Raw genomic sequence first — 19,798 nt, forward strand, 5'->3', positions numbered from 1 at the left:
CTGACCTTTCCACATCCTCCGTATTTGGTGGTCACAGGCTCGAACCCTGGTGTAATCTAGAAGCGTGTGCTACACACTGCTGCTCCTGCCCACAGAGGCGCCAGTAGAACTTGCTACATCAGTAGGAGGGGAAGGTTTTGATGATATGACTACTGAAGCCCTTGTGGGTAGCACAGTTGATAGAATCACCTTCCTCCCAACACCAGCTGGAAAAGACCTGTGTTTGAATCCCGTAGATGAAGGGAGGTATTTTTATGGGTCTTTTTCACAACATGGCTGAGTTAGTCAGGTTCGGGCAAGGGTAGCATCGTTTTTTCCTCCGAGAAACTCTGGTTTTTTGTCCGGGAAAACAGAAAATCAACCACAGGACACACGCAATTTATAGACAATATACACAGAGTAACATGGCCTTAGTCGCCAATACTCCTAAAAAAATTTAAAAAAAGATATGATTACTGAAGACGTTCAAGAATTACTGGTAGAAGAAGAGGCTGGCATAGCAGATTTGGTGCAAATGGCATCAGAGGTAAAATCAATTCAATTCAGATGATGATAGCGCAGATGAAAATTTTAACTTCCAAATTTTACACTAAAAGCATACAGGAAGGCATAAAGTTAACCGAGCAATTAGAATCTTATTTTTTGAATGCAGATTCTTGAATGAAAGGAGCCCAAAGTTCAAATGGGAGCTTCAAAAATGCTTAGTTCCATATGATGAAATTCACAAAGATTTAGCAAGCAAAAAGCAAAGAAACCCAGATTACTGATTTTTTAAAGAGAGTAGAAGATACACGAAATCTAGAATGTATTTTTGTTAGCTTTTGGAATGTAACCCCCCCCTTTTTGTACTTTTTTTTAGTCCCATATAAACATCAGGCGACAACTCAGTGTTGTTATGGGCCTATATGAGAGCTTGAAGGACAGGGTGGATGCCCTCAAAAGATCTAAATTGAGGGGCCCATCAGGCTCTCAGCTGCCCACATCAACGCCAGAGCTTGCACTTGGTCATCACGCAACACAGCGGCAACCCCCAAGGCAGATTGCGCTGGTCCCAAAGGAACTAGTAGTTGTTGGTGACTCTATTGTCAGGGAAACGGGAAACATCCTTTGTAGAAAGGATAGATGGAACAGGACCAGGGTATGTCTGCCAGGGGCAAAGGTTGATGACGTTGTAGAGCAGATATCATCTTTTAAGGGCACAAAAGGTGATATAGTTGTACAAGTTGGCACTAATGATATTAAGAGTAGGAGACCGACAGAATTACTTAACAAGTACAGGTCACTGATGAAAAAAAGCCGTGAATTAGGGTTGAATTTGAAAGTGTCTGCAATTCTGCCCAGACACGATAGGAGGGAGTATATGATGAGAGCCTTGTCGATCAATTCGGCCCTGGAAAGATTGTGCAAGGCTCAAGGGGTAAAATTTTTTTCAGCCTGGACTGTACTTGTTACCAGGAGAGATTGCTTCTACAGGGATGGGATACACTTAAATAGAAAGGGTGCAAGAATATTTGCTGATGCTTTCGAGGCAGTGTTAGGTGGGTCGGAAAACTGATAGCTTGGGGGGATACAAGGACTAATAGTTTAATATTAGCCGTAGGCAGAGGTGAAGGTGATTCTTGCACAACTTCTATTAGAATAAGTAGCGACCTGGAGCGAGGGGTGTTGGGGGTTTCAGGGACGGATGTCAGTCATCGTGAAACAGGTGGGTATATGGGATGTGTTAGAGTGGCTGGGAATAGGAATAGGTGCATGTATACTTGCATGTATACCAATGCTAGAAGTATAGTAAATGAATTTGATAAATTTGAAGTGTTGGTCAAGACATCAAAGGCGGATATTGTTGGGATATCAGAGATGTGGTGTCACACAGATATAAGGAATGCAGAACTGGAATTTGGGGAGTACAATGTGTACAGAAAGGACAGACAGGATAGGAAGGGAGGAGGTGTTATGCTGTTAATAAAGAAAAACATAAAATCAAAAGAAGTGCATCCAGTTGATATAGATGAACAGTGCACGGTTGAGTCAGTATGGTGTGACATAAGCACCGCGAAAGCAAAAATTAGAGTAGGAGTGTGTTATTGGCCGAATGACTCGAATGAGTACAATGAACAATTGTACAGAGAAATAGAGTGGGCTAGTAAATCGGAATGTCTTATAATGGGGGATTTTAACTTCCCAGATATTGACTGGAACTTGTGGGTTGGGCACTCACACACTAGTCAGACTTTTGTGGATTTATTGGATGATTGTTTTCTGCAGCAGCATGTTCGAGAGGCAACCAGACAAAGTAATACTCTTGATCTGGTTATCAGCAGTGATCATTTATGTATTAGGAATTTGCAGATAAAAGAACCACTAGGTGGCAGTGATCACAGTGTACTGACGTGGGATTTACTTAAAGATTTAATTACCATCAGGGGTAAAGGAAAGGGTTTTTGCTTCCGTAAAGGTGAGTACAGTGGTCTCCGACAGTTTTTAAATTCTGTACAGTGGGATCAACTGACGATGTTACCAACAGTAAATTCTAAATGGGAAGCATTCAAGGAATTAATCGTGGAAGCTACTAAAAGTTTCATTTAAGAAATATTGTTCAAGGTTCAGGCCTAAATGGTTGTCAAATGAACTAATGAGACTCGTAACAGAGAAGAAATATGCATGGGATGCATATAAATTATCAAGCGACTCAGAAGCCTATGGCAGATATAAGTTAATCTGTAATCAGGTCACAAAGGAGGTTCGGCAGGTGAAGGCAGATTACGAGAAATCCTTGGCAAAAGATGCTAAGAAAAACAGCAAGGATTTCTTTACTTATATAAACTCTAAAAGGAAGGGGATGAATCTGATTGGTTTACTTGACATCGATGGTTCGACTGTTGATGATCCTGCTCAGATAGCAAACAAACTGAATGAGTATTTTGCATCTACATTCACACATGAGGAGTTATTAAGGTTTGAAAATGGCAGGTTATCAAATTGTAGCAGGGTGCTTAATGATCTTGTAATAACTGAGAGCGAAGTGGAAGAGAAATTGTTGAAGTTAAACGTAAGAAAAGCACCTGGGGTGGATGGGATCTATCCAGTTATATTAAAGGAGGTGGCAAAGCAACTAAGCAAACCCTTAGCTATAAATATGAGAGCATCCTTGGACTCAGGGGAGGTTCCCACGGAGTGGAGATGTGCAAATGTATCCCCAATTCACAAAGGGGGATCGAAGGGTTTCACGAGTAATTACAGACCAGTTAGTTTAACTTCTGTTCCGGGTAAAATAATGGAGTCGCTGGTTAAAGATGCATTGCAGGATCATCTAGACAAGACTGCAGCAATAATTCAGACACAGCATGGGTTTGTTAAGGGAAAGTCTTGTCTGACAAATTTGATAGGATATTATGATGTAGTTACAAAGGAACTGGATGCAAAAAATAATTTTGATATCATATATTTGGATTTCAGGAAAGCTTTTGACACTGTTGCGCATGGAAGACTATTGTACAAATTGGAGCAGAATGGTATTAAGGGTAAGTTGCTACAATGGATAAAAGGATGGTTAAGTGGGAGAAGACAGAGGGTGGTAATCAGTGGGTGCTGCTCTTCTTGGACTAATGTTATTAGTGGAGTCCCACAGGGTTTGGTGTTAGGTCCACTGTTGTTTTGTATATTTATCAATGATACTGATGAAGGTATATCAGGCTTAATGTCGAAGTCTGCAGATGATATAAAGGTTGGCAGGGTTGTTAATGACAGTAATGGCAGTGTGCTACTGCAACAGGATCTAGATAATTTGGGCAGATGGGCTAAGAAGTGGCAACTGAAGTTTAACCTTGACAAATGCAAAGCACTGCATATGGGTAGAAGTAACCCCAGAGAAACATACCAACTGTGTGGTACTACACTTAAGATGGTAGAAAATGAAAAAAAGACCTGGGAGTAATTGTGCAGTCAGATATGAAGTTCTCTGAGCAATGTCGACAGGCTGCCAGGGCAGGTCATGGGGTTTTGTCAATGATATATAGGAATTTTGCTAGCAGGGAAAAGGAAGTGATTATCCCTCTGTATAAGCCAATGGTCAGGCCACGCCTTGAGTACTGCGTACAGGTCTGGAGGCCTCATTTTAGGAAGGATGTAGATTTACTTGAGCATGTACAGAGAAGGGCAACAAGATTGGTGAGGGGAATGAAGGGATCCTCTTACCAAAAGAGGCTTAAGTTCTGCAAATTGCAGTGGCTGGAGACTAGGCACCTGCGCGGTGATCTGATTGAGGTATATAAGGCCTTGAATGGGTTGAACATGCTGAATTCTGATGGGTTCCTTCCACTTGTTCAGATTACGAACCTAAGGGGGCATAAATTCAAATTAAGAAAAGACAGAGGTAGAATAGATGTGCGGAAATTTGCCTTTAGCCAGCGGATGGTTAATTGCTGGAACAAACTTCCATCTGTCGTTGTGGAAGTTGATAGGTTGAATAAATTTAAGGAGGAACTGGACAGGCATTTGGAGGGAATGGTGTGATTTTTTTTTTTTTTTTTGGCTGATGCTGCATAAGCTCATACATTTGCTTTCTTGCATCACATGCAACTACTACTACTACTAATAACACAGTTTTGCACAACACGACATTTTATCAGAACCTAATAACCGTATGTGTTTAAAAAAAATTCACTCATTTTTAAATTATATGAAAACATTGGTATTTCATGTGAAATTAAAAAATAATTAGTTTATTTTTTTTAAGTACCACAGCAGATCTAATTTAGATAAACCAAATTCAATTTCTATTTGCTGATAATATTTTGGAACTCAATTTGGAATTCTGATTTAAAATCTACAAAATATATTGCAAAAGAATAAAAAGTGTGTTTAAAGTTATATGGAACAAATTTCTTGAAGAAAATTTCTTATAAATTACCACATAAAGAATATAATTTAGTGTTCTTAGTAAAAAAAAGAAAATTGGTGAGATCTTGGTAAAGGTACTTCAATACAAAAGCCAATGGTGTACTAAAAGCAATACAATCTACCCTTGTGAATAAACAACCTAAGCTTACCTAATGACAAGAGAGTGACAGGATTTTGGTGGAACATAACAAACGAAGTTATTTTTGGCAGTTGAGAATGAGCCAAAATAAGTAACGAGATCAAGGTGTTTAGAAATGAGATTATGTGCTAGAGGCTTTTTTTTTTTTTTTTTTTTTTTTTTTTGGAGATTGAGAGTCAGGTCATGGATAAAATCAAATGGCAGAGAGAGAGAGAGAGAGAGAAAAATCCTTCCTTCAAAGTAAAATTGGAACAGATAAATGAAAAGAAAAAAAATTTAAATAAAGGCGTAACATCACCATGGAAATTGGTATTAGTTTGCATAAATGATAGAGAGAAAAAAGCAAGATCTTATACATCTTTAAATTTACTCAAACTTTTTACCTACTAACAACACTAGGTGGAAGGTAATTTCACCTAGTGTTGTTAGTGGAAAGCAAATAGCAGAAGGCAAATTTCTGCATATCTGTTTTGCAGCCTTACTTTTAGAATTTAAGTTTAAGTCCCCTTGTATGTGTTACCCGAGAATGAACAAAGATGCCATCAGCATTTGCTTCACTTAATCCTTTCAAAGCCTTAAACACTTCTATCAGGTCTTCACTAGATACTTAGTTTCCAGACACTGCAATTAACAGAAATTCAAAACTTTCTTGGTAAGAATAAACTTTTCTACCTCCAAAATAATTTTTTGTTCTTCTTTACAGCCCTTCTAACAGATCTTTGTCCTTCCAACAATGAGGTTTCCACACCTATAGTATGAGTATTCTCGATGTGACCTAATCATTTGCTTTAAACAATGGAATAATCACCTCTTTGTTCTGCTAGCAACATTCCTATATACATTTCCTGTATTGACAGAAATCTCCATAAGCTGTCCTAGCAACTGTCCACACTACTCACAGATGTTCATATCAGATATACTATTACTCCCAGGTCATTTCCATTATCAACTATCTTGAGTTGATGCCATTCAAATGGTATGTTCAGGAATGGCCTGAGCTACAAGCAAGCTGGGCAGTTGCCCGGGGCACTGATGCTTTAGAGATGCATGACATTGGAGATGTTGAAGGTTTGAGAGGGTGCATATGCTTTGTGGAAGGGGAAAATGAAAGATTTGGGAAAAGATGTGGAGGCCTTTTCTCTGTCCTTATTTTCTCTATAGTGCAGTAAACAGTCGAAAATGAATCACCCACATGGCGTGCATCTAATGCAGAGGCCCTCTGCCTTTCAAAGATTTTAGGGAAAGTGGATAGAAAATGTGGGAATACCAGACTAACCGAAAATTTTCTCTCACACCCCTCAGAGATGGGCTGAGTTTGCAAAACAATGGCAGCTCCCTTGACAGGGGCACTTTTATTGTCTGCTTCCAGCCTCTACCCTGAAAAAGGTATCAGGGTAGAGCCTGGGTATATATGTCTTGAGAAACTATGTCCATCCTTCCATTTGTATCTCAACCTATTTGTAGCCACAAGGATTTTATTTTTCAAGTATCCTTACTGTGGACTAGAGATTACTGCTCCCAATTGATCCCTTCCTGCATTTCCATTTGAATTTTTGCTGAAATAGCGATCACTTCCTTCCGTGTATTCATTCAAGAAGCTTCTAACTATAAGTGTGTTGGTTGTCAGCAAGAAGGAAACGCTCTTTTTTGGTTTGTGTTTAGGAGTCTGCAATGAAAACGTCATTTCTACAAATGACAAAAAATATATTTTTTTTTTCAAAATCATATTTTTAATGTGATCGTAGATTACACAATCATCTCACTATTAGAATGATTAATGCAAATAAAAGAATATAATGATATTTGGGGGTTTTTGTACAACATTAAGAAAATATAAACCATGATGATCTATTGAAAAAGTGTAATGCACTTGAAATTAAATAAAGTGATTAAAGTGAGTGTGATGAAGTACCTGATAAAGTGACACTGATGAGTTACCTGATAAAGACTTAAGTATTTTGAAATTTATAAATAACAATAAATTACAAGATACGTTGCCAAATTTATGGGTAGCATTGAGAGTTATGCTTATGATTCCACTAACTGTAGCAAGTAGGGAAAGGAGTTTTAGCAAATTACAGCTAATTAAAACATATTTGTGATCATCAATGTTGCAGGCAGGATTAAATTCATTAGCAATACTATCAATTGAAAATGATGTGGCTGCAAATTTAGATTTTACCGATGTCATTAATAAATTTTCTGATATAAAATCAAGGAAAGGAATGCATTAAAGGAATTTTGTTTGGCACTCAATAAAAATATGATATTTGGTGTTAATAACAAAAAATTCTTCTTAAATTTCTGTTTTGTATTTTTAAATAGCTTTGATGTAACTTGTTGTAATGTAATGCAAAAATCTTTATTTATTCTGTAAGCATCTACTATTAAGTACTGTCAAATGTCGGTCTGTTTCCAAATCCTTCCACTTCCAGATGGGATACCAATTTGAAATTTAGTAATAAATATAGGTGATTGGCTACAATCCTATGTGCATCCCTTTCTTTCACATGAGTGACTGAAATTTAATTATAGAAATTATTATTATTATATAAATTAAAGGCAAGCGTAACTGTAACTTGCTGCTAGTATTTTGATAAATATCCTAATAAAAAATTGACTCTTTTGTAAAATTTTTATTATTAATATTTTAATAAAACAATTAAAACATTATAAATATTCTGGTTGTTTTCTTTTATGTTTACATTTGTCTTTTTAACTTTTCTCTAGCAAAAATAAAAATATTAACTCAATAAAAACATGATTAAAGAGGCCTGTGCACTCTAGATTCATTATTATTGTGGATTATTGTGTGACACAGAGCGAAACAGAAGAATAAATAATTAATAATAATTGTAAAAGACACATATATTAAATATTAAATACATACAAAAGCTTTCGATTATTATGGTAACCTTCATCAATCATGTATATGAAACTGCGTGATGCAATAGTTAATTGTTTGATGTTGAAGCCTGTGGCTGTGACATAATAGTAATAGTGGCATGTGATGCAAGAAAGCAAGCATATGAGCTTATGTAGCATTAGCCAAAAAAAAAAAAAAAATTCACACAACCATTCCCTCTAAATGTTTGTTCAGTTCCTCCTTAAATTTATTAAACATATCAACTTCCACAACGATGGATGAAAGTTTGTTCCAGCAATTAACCACCCACTGGCTAAAGGCAAATTTCCACACATCTATTCTACAGCTGTCTTTTCTCAATTTGAATTTGCCCCCTTAGGTTCGCGATCTGAACAAGTGGAAGAATGCAGCATGCCCAACCCATTCAAGGCCTTATACACCTCAATCAGATCACCTCGCAGGTGCCTAGTCTCCAGCCACTGCAGTTTGCAGAACTTAAGCCTCTCTTGGTAAGAGGATCCCTTCATTCCCCTCACCAATCTTGTTGCCCTTCTCTGTATATGCTCAAGCAAATCTACATCCTTCCTAAAATGAGGCCTCAGACCTGTACGCAGTACTCAAGGCGTGGCCTGACCATTGCCTTATACAGAGGGACAATCAGCTCCTTTTCCCTGCTAGCAAAATTCCTGTATATCATTGACAAAACCCCATGACCTGCTCTGGCAGCCTGTCTGCATTGCTCAGAAAAGTTCATATCTGACTGTACAATTACTTCTACACATATGCAGTACTTTGCATTTGTCAATGTTAAACTTCAGTTGCCACTTCTCAGCCCATCTTCCCAAATTTTCTAGATCCTGTTGCAGTAGCACACTGCCATTACTGTCATTAACAATCCTGCCAACCATTGTATCATCTGCAAACTTCGACACTAAGCCTGATATACCTTCATCAATATCATTGATAAATATACAAAACAACAGTGGACCCAACACCAAACCCTCTGGGACTCCACTAATAACATTAGTCCACAAAGAGCAGTGCTCACTGATTACTGCCCTCTGTCTTTTCCCACTCAACTATCCTTTTATCCATTGTAGCAACTTACCCTTAATACCATTCTGCTCCAATTTGTACAGTAGCCTTCCATGCACAACAGTGTCAAAAGCTTTCCTGAAATCCAAGTATATGATATCAAAATTATTTTTTGCATCCAGTTCCTTTGCAACCACATCATAATATCCAATCGAACTTGTCAGACAAGACTTTTCCTTAAAAAACCCATGCTGTGTCTGAATTATTGCTGCAGTCTATGTTGGCAACGTTTGTCATTCATCAAAATGGTTGCTTCAATAATAGGGTGGACACGACATCCACTGCTTCTGTTGACTGAGGTGGTAGAGCATGTGATGTTCAACGACTCCAACCAGGTGCGTGACCGATAGTGGCAGGACCTATTTACAATCACAACATCGCGGTGTGGGTCAATGTCATGGCAGGTTGACCAGAAGTGTTCGGTAATGGCCGAGTGTTCTATGTCCGCTAAGCGGATGGCTCTTTTGTGTTCCGAAAACCGTTTGCCAAGCTGTTTCCCACAGTTTGTCACTCCCAGTTTCCCCGATGAAGCAGTTAGTGTAGTCATGGCAAGAGATGCGGTAGACTAGACCACTTTGTATAAAGGTGGGAACCGGTGTTTTCACTCTAGAGATGAGAGATCGCCACAACATTGACCCGCACAGCAATGTCGTGATTGTAGATAGGTCCTGCCACTATCAGCTTTTTTTTTTTTTTTTTTTTTTGTTTTAGGAGAATTAGCAACTAAGGCCATATTGCTCCGGGGATATGTGGTGGTCATTCCCTGACCTTTCCGCATCCTCCGTATTTGGTCACGGGCTCGAACCCTGGTCTAATCAAGAAGCGTGTGCTACACACTGCTGCTCCTGCCCACCTGGCTACGGAGGCACTGCCACTATCGGCGATGCACCTGGTTGGAGTCATTGAACATCACATGCTCTAATACCTCAGTCAACAGAAGCAGTGGATATCGTGTCCACCCTATTATTGAAGTAACCATTTTGATGAATGACAAACATTGGCAACGTTCACATATGTCACAGCCACAGGCTTCAACATCAAACAATTAACTATTGCATCACGCAGTTTCATATACATGACTGGCAGTACACACCCTTCCACACTCTTAACTGTCAGTTTGACTGATGAAGGTTACCATAATAACCGAAAGCTTTTGTATGTATTTAATATTTAATGTGTTTTACAATTAGTATTAAACTTGTCATTATTTATTCTGTCTTCCGTTTCGCTCTGTGTCACACAATAGTCCACAATAATCAATAAAAACACCTTCTTAAATTTTTTCTATCTGGAAGGGGGTGCAGAAATACCCCCCCCCCCAATATACCTCTGGCCGAACCTGGGTATGTTAACCTGAGATTACTGCTATCCAAATGGATTTACCAATGTTAGGCCTAAATTATCATTTTTAGCTCATCTGAATAGTTTACAAAGATCTTATTAATGTAGCTTGATTAATATCATAAACTATCCTGTCTAGTTGCGTCATCAGCAAACTTAAATATAAAGCTGAAATACCTAAATCAGTGTCAGTAAAAAAATGTGGTACTCCCCACCTCCAATCATGACATTAGTGCACAGAGGGCAGTGGCCATTAATAACTACTCTGTCTCCTAATACTTAACCATTCCTTTATCCACAGTAACTTGATGCTATGTTGTTCTAATTTATACAAACTTTCATGTAAAACTTTATTAAAAGCTTTATTAAAATGTCAAAATTATTGTACACATCTAGTTCTTTTGTAAAAACCTTGTAGCAGCTCATCAAGATTGGGCAGGCACAGTTTCCCTTTAACAAATCAATGCTGTGGTTGACTAACAGCACAATTCCTATGCAGATCATCTTCTGAGCCACTTTGTGAACAAGAAAAATTTGCACACCTACAAATCTGTAGGGACTTCTGCTGAAAATAAGGTGCTCTCATTGTTACAGTCAAAGGTTTTATTACCCCATATGCTGCTTCTTTTGTTTCACAGGTAGTAGTTATTGTGGTGACTATTGTCAGGAAAATATATTACAAAAAGGATAGGTGGACAGGGGAAAAAGTAGATGACACTGTAGAGCAGATATCATCTTTTATGGGCACAAAAGGTGATGTTATTTTGAAAGAGCATGAAAGGAGATATTATTATACATGAGAGTATTAATGATATTAAAAATAGGAGAATTGAAAACTTACTTAACAAGTACAGCAAACTTCTTTCCGCGTATTCATTCAATGTTGAATGAATACACGGAATGTTGGGGGAAAAAACCAGGAGTTAGGATTAAATTGAAAAGTGTCTGCAATCCTACACAGACATGACAGGAGGCAGTACACATTGAGAGCCTTGTCAATCAATTCAGCCTTGGAGAAACTGTGCAAGGCTCATGGGGTAGAATTTTTCTCAGTGTGGTCTGTGCTTGTTAACAGAAAAGACTGTTTTTACAGAGATAGGATACACTTAAAGAGAAAGGGTGCAAGAGTATTTGCTGATGCCATCAAGGCAGTATTAGGTGTCAGAAAACTGATAGCTTTTGGGGGGAGGAGATATACAGACTAATAGATTAACAATAGCCACAGACAGAAGTGAAAGGCATTCTTACACTCCTTCTACTGCAACCATTCAGTGGCCTGGAAACAAGATGTCCAGGATTTCAGGCCCCTGTTTGGCTCATCATTAAACAAGTAAATACATTGGTTCTGTTAGTTAACTAAAAGTAAGAACAGGTACATGTATACTTGCATGTACACTAATGCTAGGAGCATAGTAAATAAATTTTATGAAATGGAAGTACTTCTAAGTCAGTCTCTGACATCCCCACAGTGCTTTGATGGCACTGTAAGGATGTCGGAGACATAGTGTCACTCAGATATAATGGATGCAGAATTTGAATATGTGTATAGAAAGGACATAATGAATAGTGTTACAGACGTTGTGGCCTTGCAGGTTTCCCCCAACTCCACAATGATCTTTTTCCATGCAAAATAGATTCCATAAAGGCCAGCAAGTGTAGATTAGTGTAGTTTGTATAGTGTTGAGGTGCGTTGGTCTATTGTTGTTCTGGCATTTTTGCCATTGGATCCTTGGGAAACCGAGTCCACCACTGTGTCTACGATGTGAAATGTGGAGGTAGGCCAGGCAGTTGGGTCATATAAGTCTCTGGCAGAGTGAACCCTGGCAAAACCTAGGATTGCCTGGGAGAGCCCAAAAAAAAAGGGGGGGGGGTTGGAAATGAGCATGGAAGTGACAGTTCAAATCTTGGGGGGGAAAAAAGGTGTGGATAATAGAGAGGCTTCCACCATGAAATAGAAAAATAGGAGATAGAAGAGCACTATTGCAGTAGTGATATTGTTTAGAATGATAGGGCCACACCATGCAGGGTTTGGTCACCATCTAGACATTTTTGTTAGTACTCTGACATCCATACCAGCCAGTGTCAGCCTCCCATGCCATGCCATGCCATCAAGAAAGAACAGCATGGTGTCAATAATGGCAGGAAGGAGGGGGCTTCCTGGGAAGTTTATCCCCAGTGCAGTCAATCTGGTGGGTGGGGGACACCTGCCCACCCACAAGTAAACCAAGAAAATGTCATTTGACATTTTCTTGGTTTACTTGGATAGATGACTTGGTTTACTTGGGTAGAACCCATCAACCCAGGGTGCCTTTTTTATGTTTATCCTCAACAATTTCTCCTCCACTTTACTCTCAGTTGTTACAAGATTCTCTAGCTTACTATCAGACTTGAATCCACCTCTGGCATTCCCCTTGCTGAATAACTCCTCATGTGTGAATGTCGATGCAAAATATTCATTTAGTTTGTTAGCTACCTGAGCAGGATCATCTACAGTTGACCCATCGATTCATCCCCTTCCTTCTAGAGTTTACATAAGTAAAGAACTCTTTGCTGTTTTTCTTTGCATCCCTTGCCAAAGATTTCTCATAATCTGCCTTCGCCTGCCTAACCTCCTTTGTAACTTGGTTACAGATCAACTTGTATCTATCATATTCTTCTGTGTCACATGTTAATTTGTATGTATCCCATGCATTTTTCTTCTCTGCCATATGTCTCATTAGTTCATCTGACATCCATTTAGACCTAAGCCTTGAACAATATTTCTTAGTTGGTATGTAAAGCCTAGTATCTTCCAAGATAAGTTCTTTGAATGCTTCCCATTTTGAATTTGCTGTTGGTAACATCATCAGCTGGTCCCAGAATTTAAGTACTGTCTCAGACCATCGTAGTTGCCTTTACGAAAGCAATAACCCTTCCCGTTACCCCTAATGGTAGTTACCTCTTTGAGTAAGTCCCACTTCAGCACACTGTGATCACTGCCACCTAGTGGTTCGTTTATCTGCAGATTCTTAATACATGAAGAATCACTACTGATAATCAAATCAAGAGTATCACTCCCTCTAGTTGCCTCCCGAACAAGCTGATGTAGAAAACACTCATCCAATAAATCCACAAAAGCCTTGCTAGTGTGTGAGTGACCAGCCCACAAATTCCAGTCAATATCTGGGAAATTAAAATCCCCCATTATAAGACTCTCTGATGTACTGGCCCGCTCTATTTCCCTGTACAGTTTTTTATTATACTCGTCAGAGTCATTAGGCCTATAGCACACTCCTACTCTCAATTTTGATCTCCCAATGCTTATGTCACATCAAACTGACTCAACACTGCACTGTCCAGCGATGTCGACTGGCTTCACTTCCTTGGATTTTATGTGTTTCTTAACTAATAGCATAACCCCTCCTCCCTTCCTATCCTGTCTATCCTTTCTGTAGATGTTGTACTCCCCAAATTCCAGTTCTGCATTCCTTATATCTGTGTGACACCACATCTCTGATATCCCAACAATATCTGCCTTTGATGTTTTGAGCAATACCTCAAATTCAAATTTATTTGCTAAACTCCTAGCGTGGTGTACACACAAGTATACATGCACCTGTTTCTATTCTTAGCTACACTAACACAACCCATGTGTTAACTTGTACCGCAATGACTCTCAGCAGTCTCTGAAATATCCTGTTTTTCAGGGTTCTGCTCATTCCAATAGAAGCAGTGCAAGAATCACTTTCACCTCTGCCAGTGGCTACTGTTAATCTATTAGTCTTTGTATCCCCCCCCCAAAGCTAGCAGTTTTCCGACCCACTTAACACTGCCTCGATAGCATCAGCAAATATTCTTGCACCCTTTCTATTTAAGTGTATCCCATCCCTGTAGAAGCAGTCTCTCCTGTTAACAAGTACAGTCCAGGCTGAAAAAAATTCTACCCCTTGAGCCTTGCACAATCTTTCCAGGGCCGAATTGATCGACAAGGCTGTCATCATATACTCCCTCCTATCGTGTCTGGGAAGAATTGCAGACCCTTTCAAATTCAACCCTAATTCACGGCTTTTTTTCAACGGTGCCCTGTACTTGTTTAGTAATTCTACCGGTCTACTGCTCCTGATATCATTAGTGCCAACGCGTACAACTATATCACCTTTTGTGCCCTTAAAAGATGATATCCGCTCTACAACGTCATCAACCTTTGCCCCTGGCAGACATACCCTGGTCCTGTTCCACCTATCCTTTTTACAAAGCATGTTCCCCGTTTCCCTGACAATAGAGTCACCAACAACTACTAGTTCCTGTGGGACCAGCGCATTCTGCCTTGGGGATTGCCGCTGTGTTGCATGATGACCAAGTGCAAGCTCTGGCGTTGATGTGGGCAGCTGAGAGCTTGATGGGCCCCTCAATTTAGATCCTTAGAGGGCATCCACCCTGTCCTTCACGCCCTCATATAGGCCCATAACAACGCTGAGTTATTGCCTGATTTTGCTACACTCCTTGCATCGCGCACACACAAAGACATCCCCCATGGCAATATCATGTCTCATACCTGAATGCTCCACAAACATCATGCAAGCAGTGCATTTTAAAAGGCTGTGATTCAGAAGGCAACTGCCCCCCTCAGTTCTCCTCTGAGCCACAGCACTTCCATTAGCTTGAGCCTTTTGCTTTGCTGCTCTGGTCTGAGTCTTGATTTCGATTAATTGCATTAAAATTTCAATTTCAGTACAAAATTATAACCCTAAACTTGTATCCCAACACAGTTATAATGGTATATATATTTTTCAGTGTCAAGTATTAATTATCTACAAATTCCCTTTATATAACTTCCATATCAGTTATGTATTTATTAATTATGTTACGTTTGTAATCTAAGTCGTTATATGTATTTAGTTAAAAGTACGATTTAATTGACAATAAAGTTCAACAAGTTGAATAGATTCTACCGATCAACTGGCAATATTATATTATACTATACTATACTATACTAATGCTATCTAGTTCAGTACATAACGTATCGTATGACAAAGGCGGCAAGTTATGAACGGAATCTACGGACACTTAAGTATTATTTAACTTTCAAATCTCGCTGTCTCAATTCAGAATAAACTAACGATCCTGACTAGGTCTATAAGCTACTTATAGAAAATAATTTGATGTAAAAAATGGTGAGTAAGGCGGCTAAAATATGGCTAAAAATCTTCTCGTTCAGCGGAGCTGCAACTTGTAACACGTGGATTTGATACCCTTACCGATACTTTTATGCAATTACAAGGCCGAGTAAAGAATAAATACACCAGATTAATCAGAAAATCACAAAATAATGCTATACTACTAAATTTAAATCAAAAGTTTTAGGAAAACAATAATTTCAAATCGATAAATAAGAAAAATCCACTTAGCGGCTTTGAACACGTCTGGCTCCCACTAGCCTCATCAGCAGACTCCTTTTATGCAGATTTACTGCCATTCTTCACACCATTTGTTTTGAATATAACATGTACCTTTCTATTACAGTGAAAAGAAATGAATATATCTCTAGCGAATATGTTTTTTCTTTTCGTTTTTTATCCATCATGGCACTGGCTAATATTACACAACACTGTAAGCCACGGGAAAGAAGGACAGTAAAAAAAAATATGATTGCTAAAATACGAGTACACATTTTAAAAAATAAAATAAATAAAAAGTTTTCAATCCTTTTAATTGCCATTCTGGATAACTGGCATTCTACTGTATTTCTAACTTTCACTCAAAAATTACACTAACACTCAGTCACAGATTTTTGTTTGTGAGCCAACTTATATAAATTTTTTTTTGCAGCATCCACTTGATAGCTATAAGGGAAGATTTTGGACCTTATATCCATGAAATATGTCATCTTAAATTATTTGTATAATAAAATTAAATAAAGCAACAACAAAATCCATAGTCTACAATAATAGTTTAATAGTTTTCAATAACCAATATGTATAATGGACTTACAGATGATTATGCAGCATTTAAAGCTTACACAAGCCAGTAAGGAGGGCACTTCATATTTTTCCACATTTTTTTTTTTTTACTCTCTGTAAGGAGGGCAAATGACAATAAAAGTTTTCATTGCCAAAAAATTTAACATGAACTGCTAGTTGAGCCATTGCTCTAGCGCAGAGGTTAAAACTGAAACATTAACAATTTATGTGGGGGAGGGGTGAACAAAAAAAGAGATTAGCTTTTATTGATAAAAGGCTGTAAGGAGGAAAAAAATATATAACATAAAAAAAAATTTAGAATACATGGGTAAATAAACAACTTGAAAAACAACATTCTAGAAGAGTTTAAACTTACATGACAGTCTTGGGAGCCAGTAACAATGATACCATCATCATATGGGCAAAAATCAAAATCAGTTATTTGTTCTGGTAAATAAAAAAAATAAATAAATAACAAATAAGTACATTGTAGATACATAAAGTGTTCTATAAATTAAATGAAAATTTTAAAGCAAAAAATAAAGTTCGATATTAAATAATTAAATCAATAGTAATGGTATTTGACATATAGTGCAAGGAAGCAGGCTTTTGCTGCACTGGCAAAAAAAAAAAAAAACCCCCAAGTAGATAAGAAAATACAAATTATATGCTTCCCTCCTCATACAGGTAACTATCTAGTTGACCTCTGAATTTATTCAAACTGTCAGCCTCAATTACCTGTGAGGGCAACTTGTTCCAACAACACCTTGTTGGCTAAAAGAAAAAAAACTTCCTACAGTCTAATCTAAACCTCAACACCTGAAATTTAAATTTTATGGCCCCTAGTTCTGGAATTCTTTATAACAATGGAAATTCCACCTTCATTCATTTTACTAATCCTTCTCAGAGCCTTATAAACCTCAATCATGTCACCTCTGAAGTGCCTGGTTTCCAAGATCTGTAGCCCATATAATCAAAGTCTTTCCTCATACTGTCGTCCTGCTGATCTCACCATTCGAGTTGGCCATCTTTGGACCCTTTCAAGAATCTCAATGTCATTTTTCAGATAAGGTCTCAATACTTGAACACAGTATTCCAAATGTAGTCTTACAATTGCCTTATACAGTGGAATTATGACCTCCCTATCTCTACAGGATAATGTTCAGTAAATCATCGATAGAACACCATGGGCTTTCCTGGCTGCCTGTTTACACTGTTTAGAAAACTTCATTCTGCCTATATTGTAACTCCCAGATCTCTTTCCTCTTCCACTGTTTTCAATTCAACCCCAACAAGTGTATAATTTATTTGTGGGTTGCTATTCCTCAAGTGCAAGACTTTGCATTTAGCAGCATTAAAACACAGCTGCTACTTCTCTGACTATCTTTGAAGTCTGTTCAAGTCATCCTGAAGGAGCACTGTTTGGCACTGATCATTAATGACTCTGCCAATCTTTACATCATCTGCAAACTTTGACATCACGCCTTATATTCCTTTGTCGATGTCATTTATGAATACGAGAAACAATGGTCCAAGAACTAATCATAAAGAGACCCCCCACTCCTGACATTACACCAATCTGAAAGATACCCATTAATCACAATGCTCTGCCTTCTGCCCTGCAGCCACCCAGCAATTGATCTTAGAATCTTAATCCAGTAATCCCAACCCATTCAAACTTATACAGTAATCTCTCATGAGGGACAGAGTCCACTGCTTTGCTAAAATACAAATAAAGTATGTAGAAATTGTTTCCTAAATCCAGCTCAATAGTAAATGTGTCAAAATGGCCTACTAAGTTAGTTAAGCATGATTTATCCTTAACAAAGCCATGCTGTGTGTGTCCTTCAGAATTCCATATCTATCTAACTGTCCCTGGATTGCCCTCTTAATTATTGCTTCTAAGATTTTTCCTATAACTGAGATCACACTATCAGTTTGTAGTTATCAGCTTCACTCTTAGAATCACATCTATGTATTGGTGATACATTGGCACTTATCTAATCCAAAGGAATCTCCCCTGAGTCCAAAGATGCCCTCATAATTAACCTCAATGCCTCAATACACTCCCTTAAAACTACAAGGTATATGCTATCAACTCCAGGAGCCTTACTTGCCTTAATGGGTTTTCTAATAAACAATCTTCTGTAATTACGACATCAATAATTTCATATGGCTCAGCCTCAAAAGCACAACCTCTTTTCAGCATGAAGGGTCTTTCATCAGTAAAAACCAATGCAAAGTACCTATTCAATTCATCTGCAGCATCAGTTGAGTTATCTAAGACTTTCCCACACCCAGTGCACAAAGTTCCGATCTGATTAGCTTTCTTCTTTGTTGTTTTCTTAAATATGAATTTCTTATATGAATTAAAAAAAAAACAGTTTTTTGAAAAACTGTTTTTTTCAGAAATTAAATTTTACTAACAAAATACACATTTCATATTAAAATACAGCCATAAGGCTGTTTACTAGTAAAATATCTTTCAAGCATTTATTTACTAAAATTTTTCTATCTGTGGATTTCTGTTTAGGATTGTCTATTAGGCATCAACTGATTATTTCTTTAAGTGTATCCCATCACTGTGGAAGCAGTCTCTCCTGTTAACAAGCACAGACCATGCTGAGAAAAATTCTACCTCATGAGTCTTGCACAATCCCTCCAGTGCCAAACTGATTGACAAGGCTCTTATCATATACTCCCTCCTATCGTGTCCAGGCAGAATTGCACACACTTTGATATTTAACCCTAACTCATGACTTTTTTTTCAGCATTGACCTGTACTTGTTAAGTAAATCTGCAGATCTCCTACTCTTAATGTCATTAGTGCCAATGTGTACAACAATATCACCCTTTGCGCACTTAAAAGATGATATTGGTTCTACATCATCAATTGTTGCTCCTGGCAGACATACCTTGATCATATTCCGCCTATCCTTTTTACACAATATATTACCGTGAGCCTGACAATAGTCACCAACGATAACTAATTCCTGTGGGATCAGCGCATTCTGCTTTGGAGATTGCTGCTGTTTTTCCCAATGCACAAGAATGAGCTTAGGCATTGAGTTGGACAGCTAAGAGTTTGATGGGCCCTCATTTTAATACCTTCAAAGGCATCTATCTATTTGACTCTTAAGCACCCATCAGAATGCTGAGTTGGCACCTAATTTATTGACACTCTCTGCACCTAGCACACACAAAGATATCCTCCTTGGTTAGATCATATTATGTTCCAGAGAGTTCTGCAAACATTTCACAAGTTGCACATTTTTTTTTTTTAGGCTGTGATGCATTGAGAAATGCCCCCCTCAGCTCTCCCCCAAGTCACAACACTCCTGCTACTTTGTGCCCGTTGCTTTGCTGCTCTAGTCTGGGGTATGACGTTGAAATTAACAATGAAAATTAATAAGATCAATAAATTTAATTAATTAATTATCAATACTACACTATCTAATAGATTCCTAAATGCAGTGATACGTTTTACGCTAGAGCTACCTATTTACCACAATTAAAAAT

General features: G+C 38.1%; 1 protein-coding gene across 1 annotated transcript in view; it reads right to left on the reverse strand.

Annotated features, from left to right (window-relative positions):
• pod1 (coronin) overlaps positions 1-19,798 on the reverse strand; it is a 588,411-nt gene that overhangs the window by 491,279 nt on the left and 77,334 nt on the right. The window contains exon 5 of the mRNA XM_090381732.1: positions 16,656-16,726. Within this exon, the coding sequence (XP_090237858.1) occupies positions 16,656-16,726 (71 nt within the window). The remainder of the gene's footprint in view (positions 1-16,655; positions 16,727-19,798) is intronic.

This window comes from Mastigoproctus giganteus, chromosome 9 (assembly GCF_048544385.1).
Source record: "Mastigoproctus giganteus isolate SK-2022 chromosome 9, ASM4854438v1, whole genome shotgun sequence".
Classification (NCBI taxonomy): domain Eukaryota; kingdom Metazoa; phylum Arthropoda; class Arachnida; order Uropygi; family Thelyphonidae; genus Mastigoproctus; species Mastigoproctus giganteus.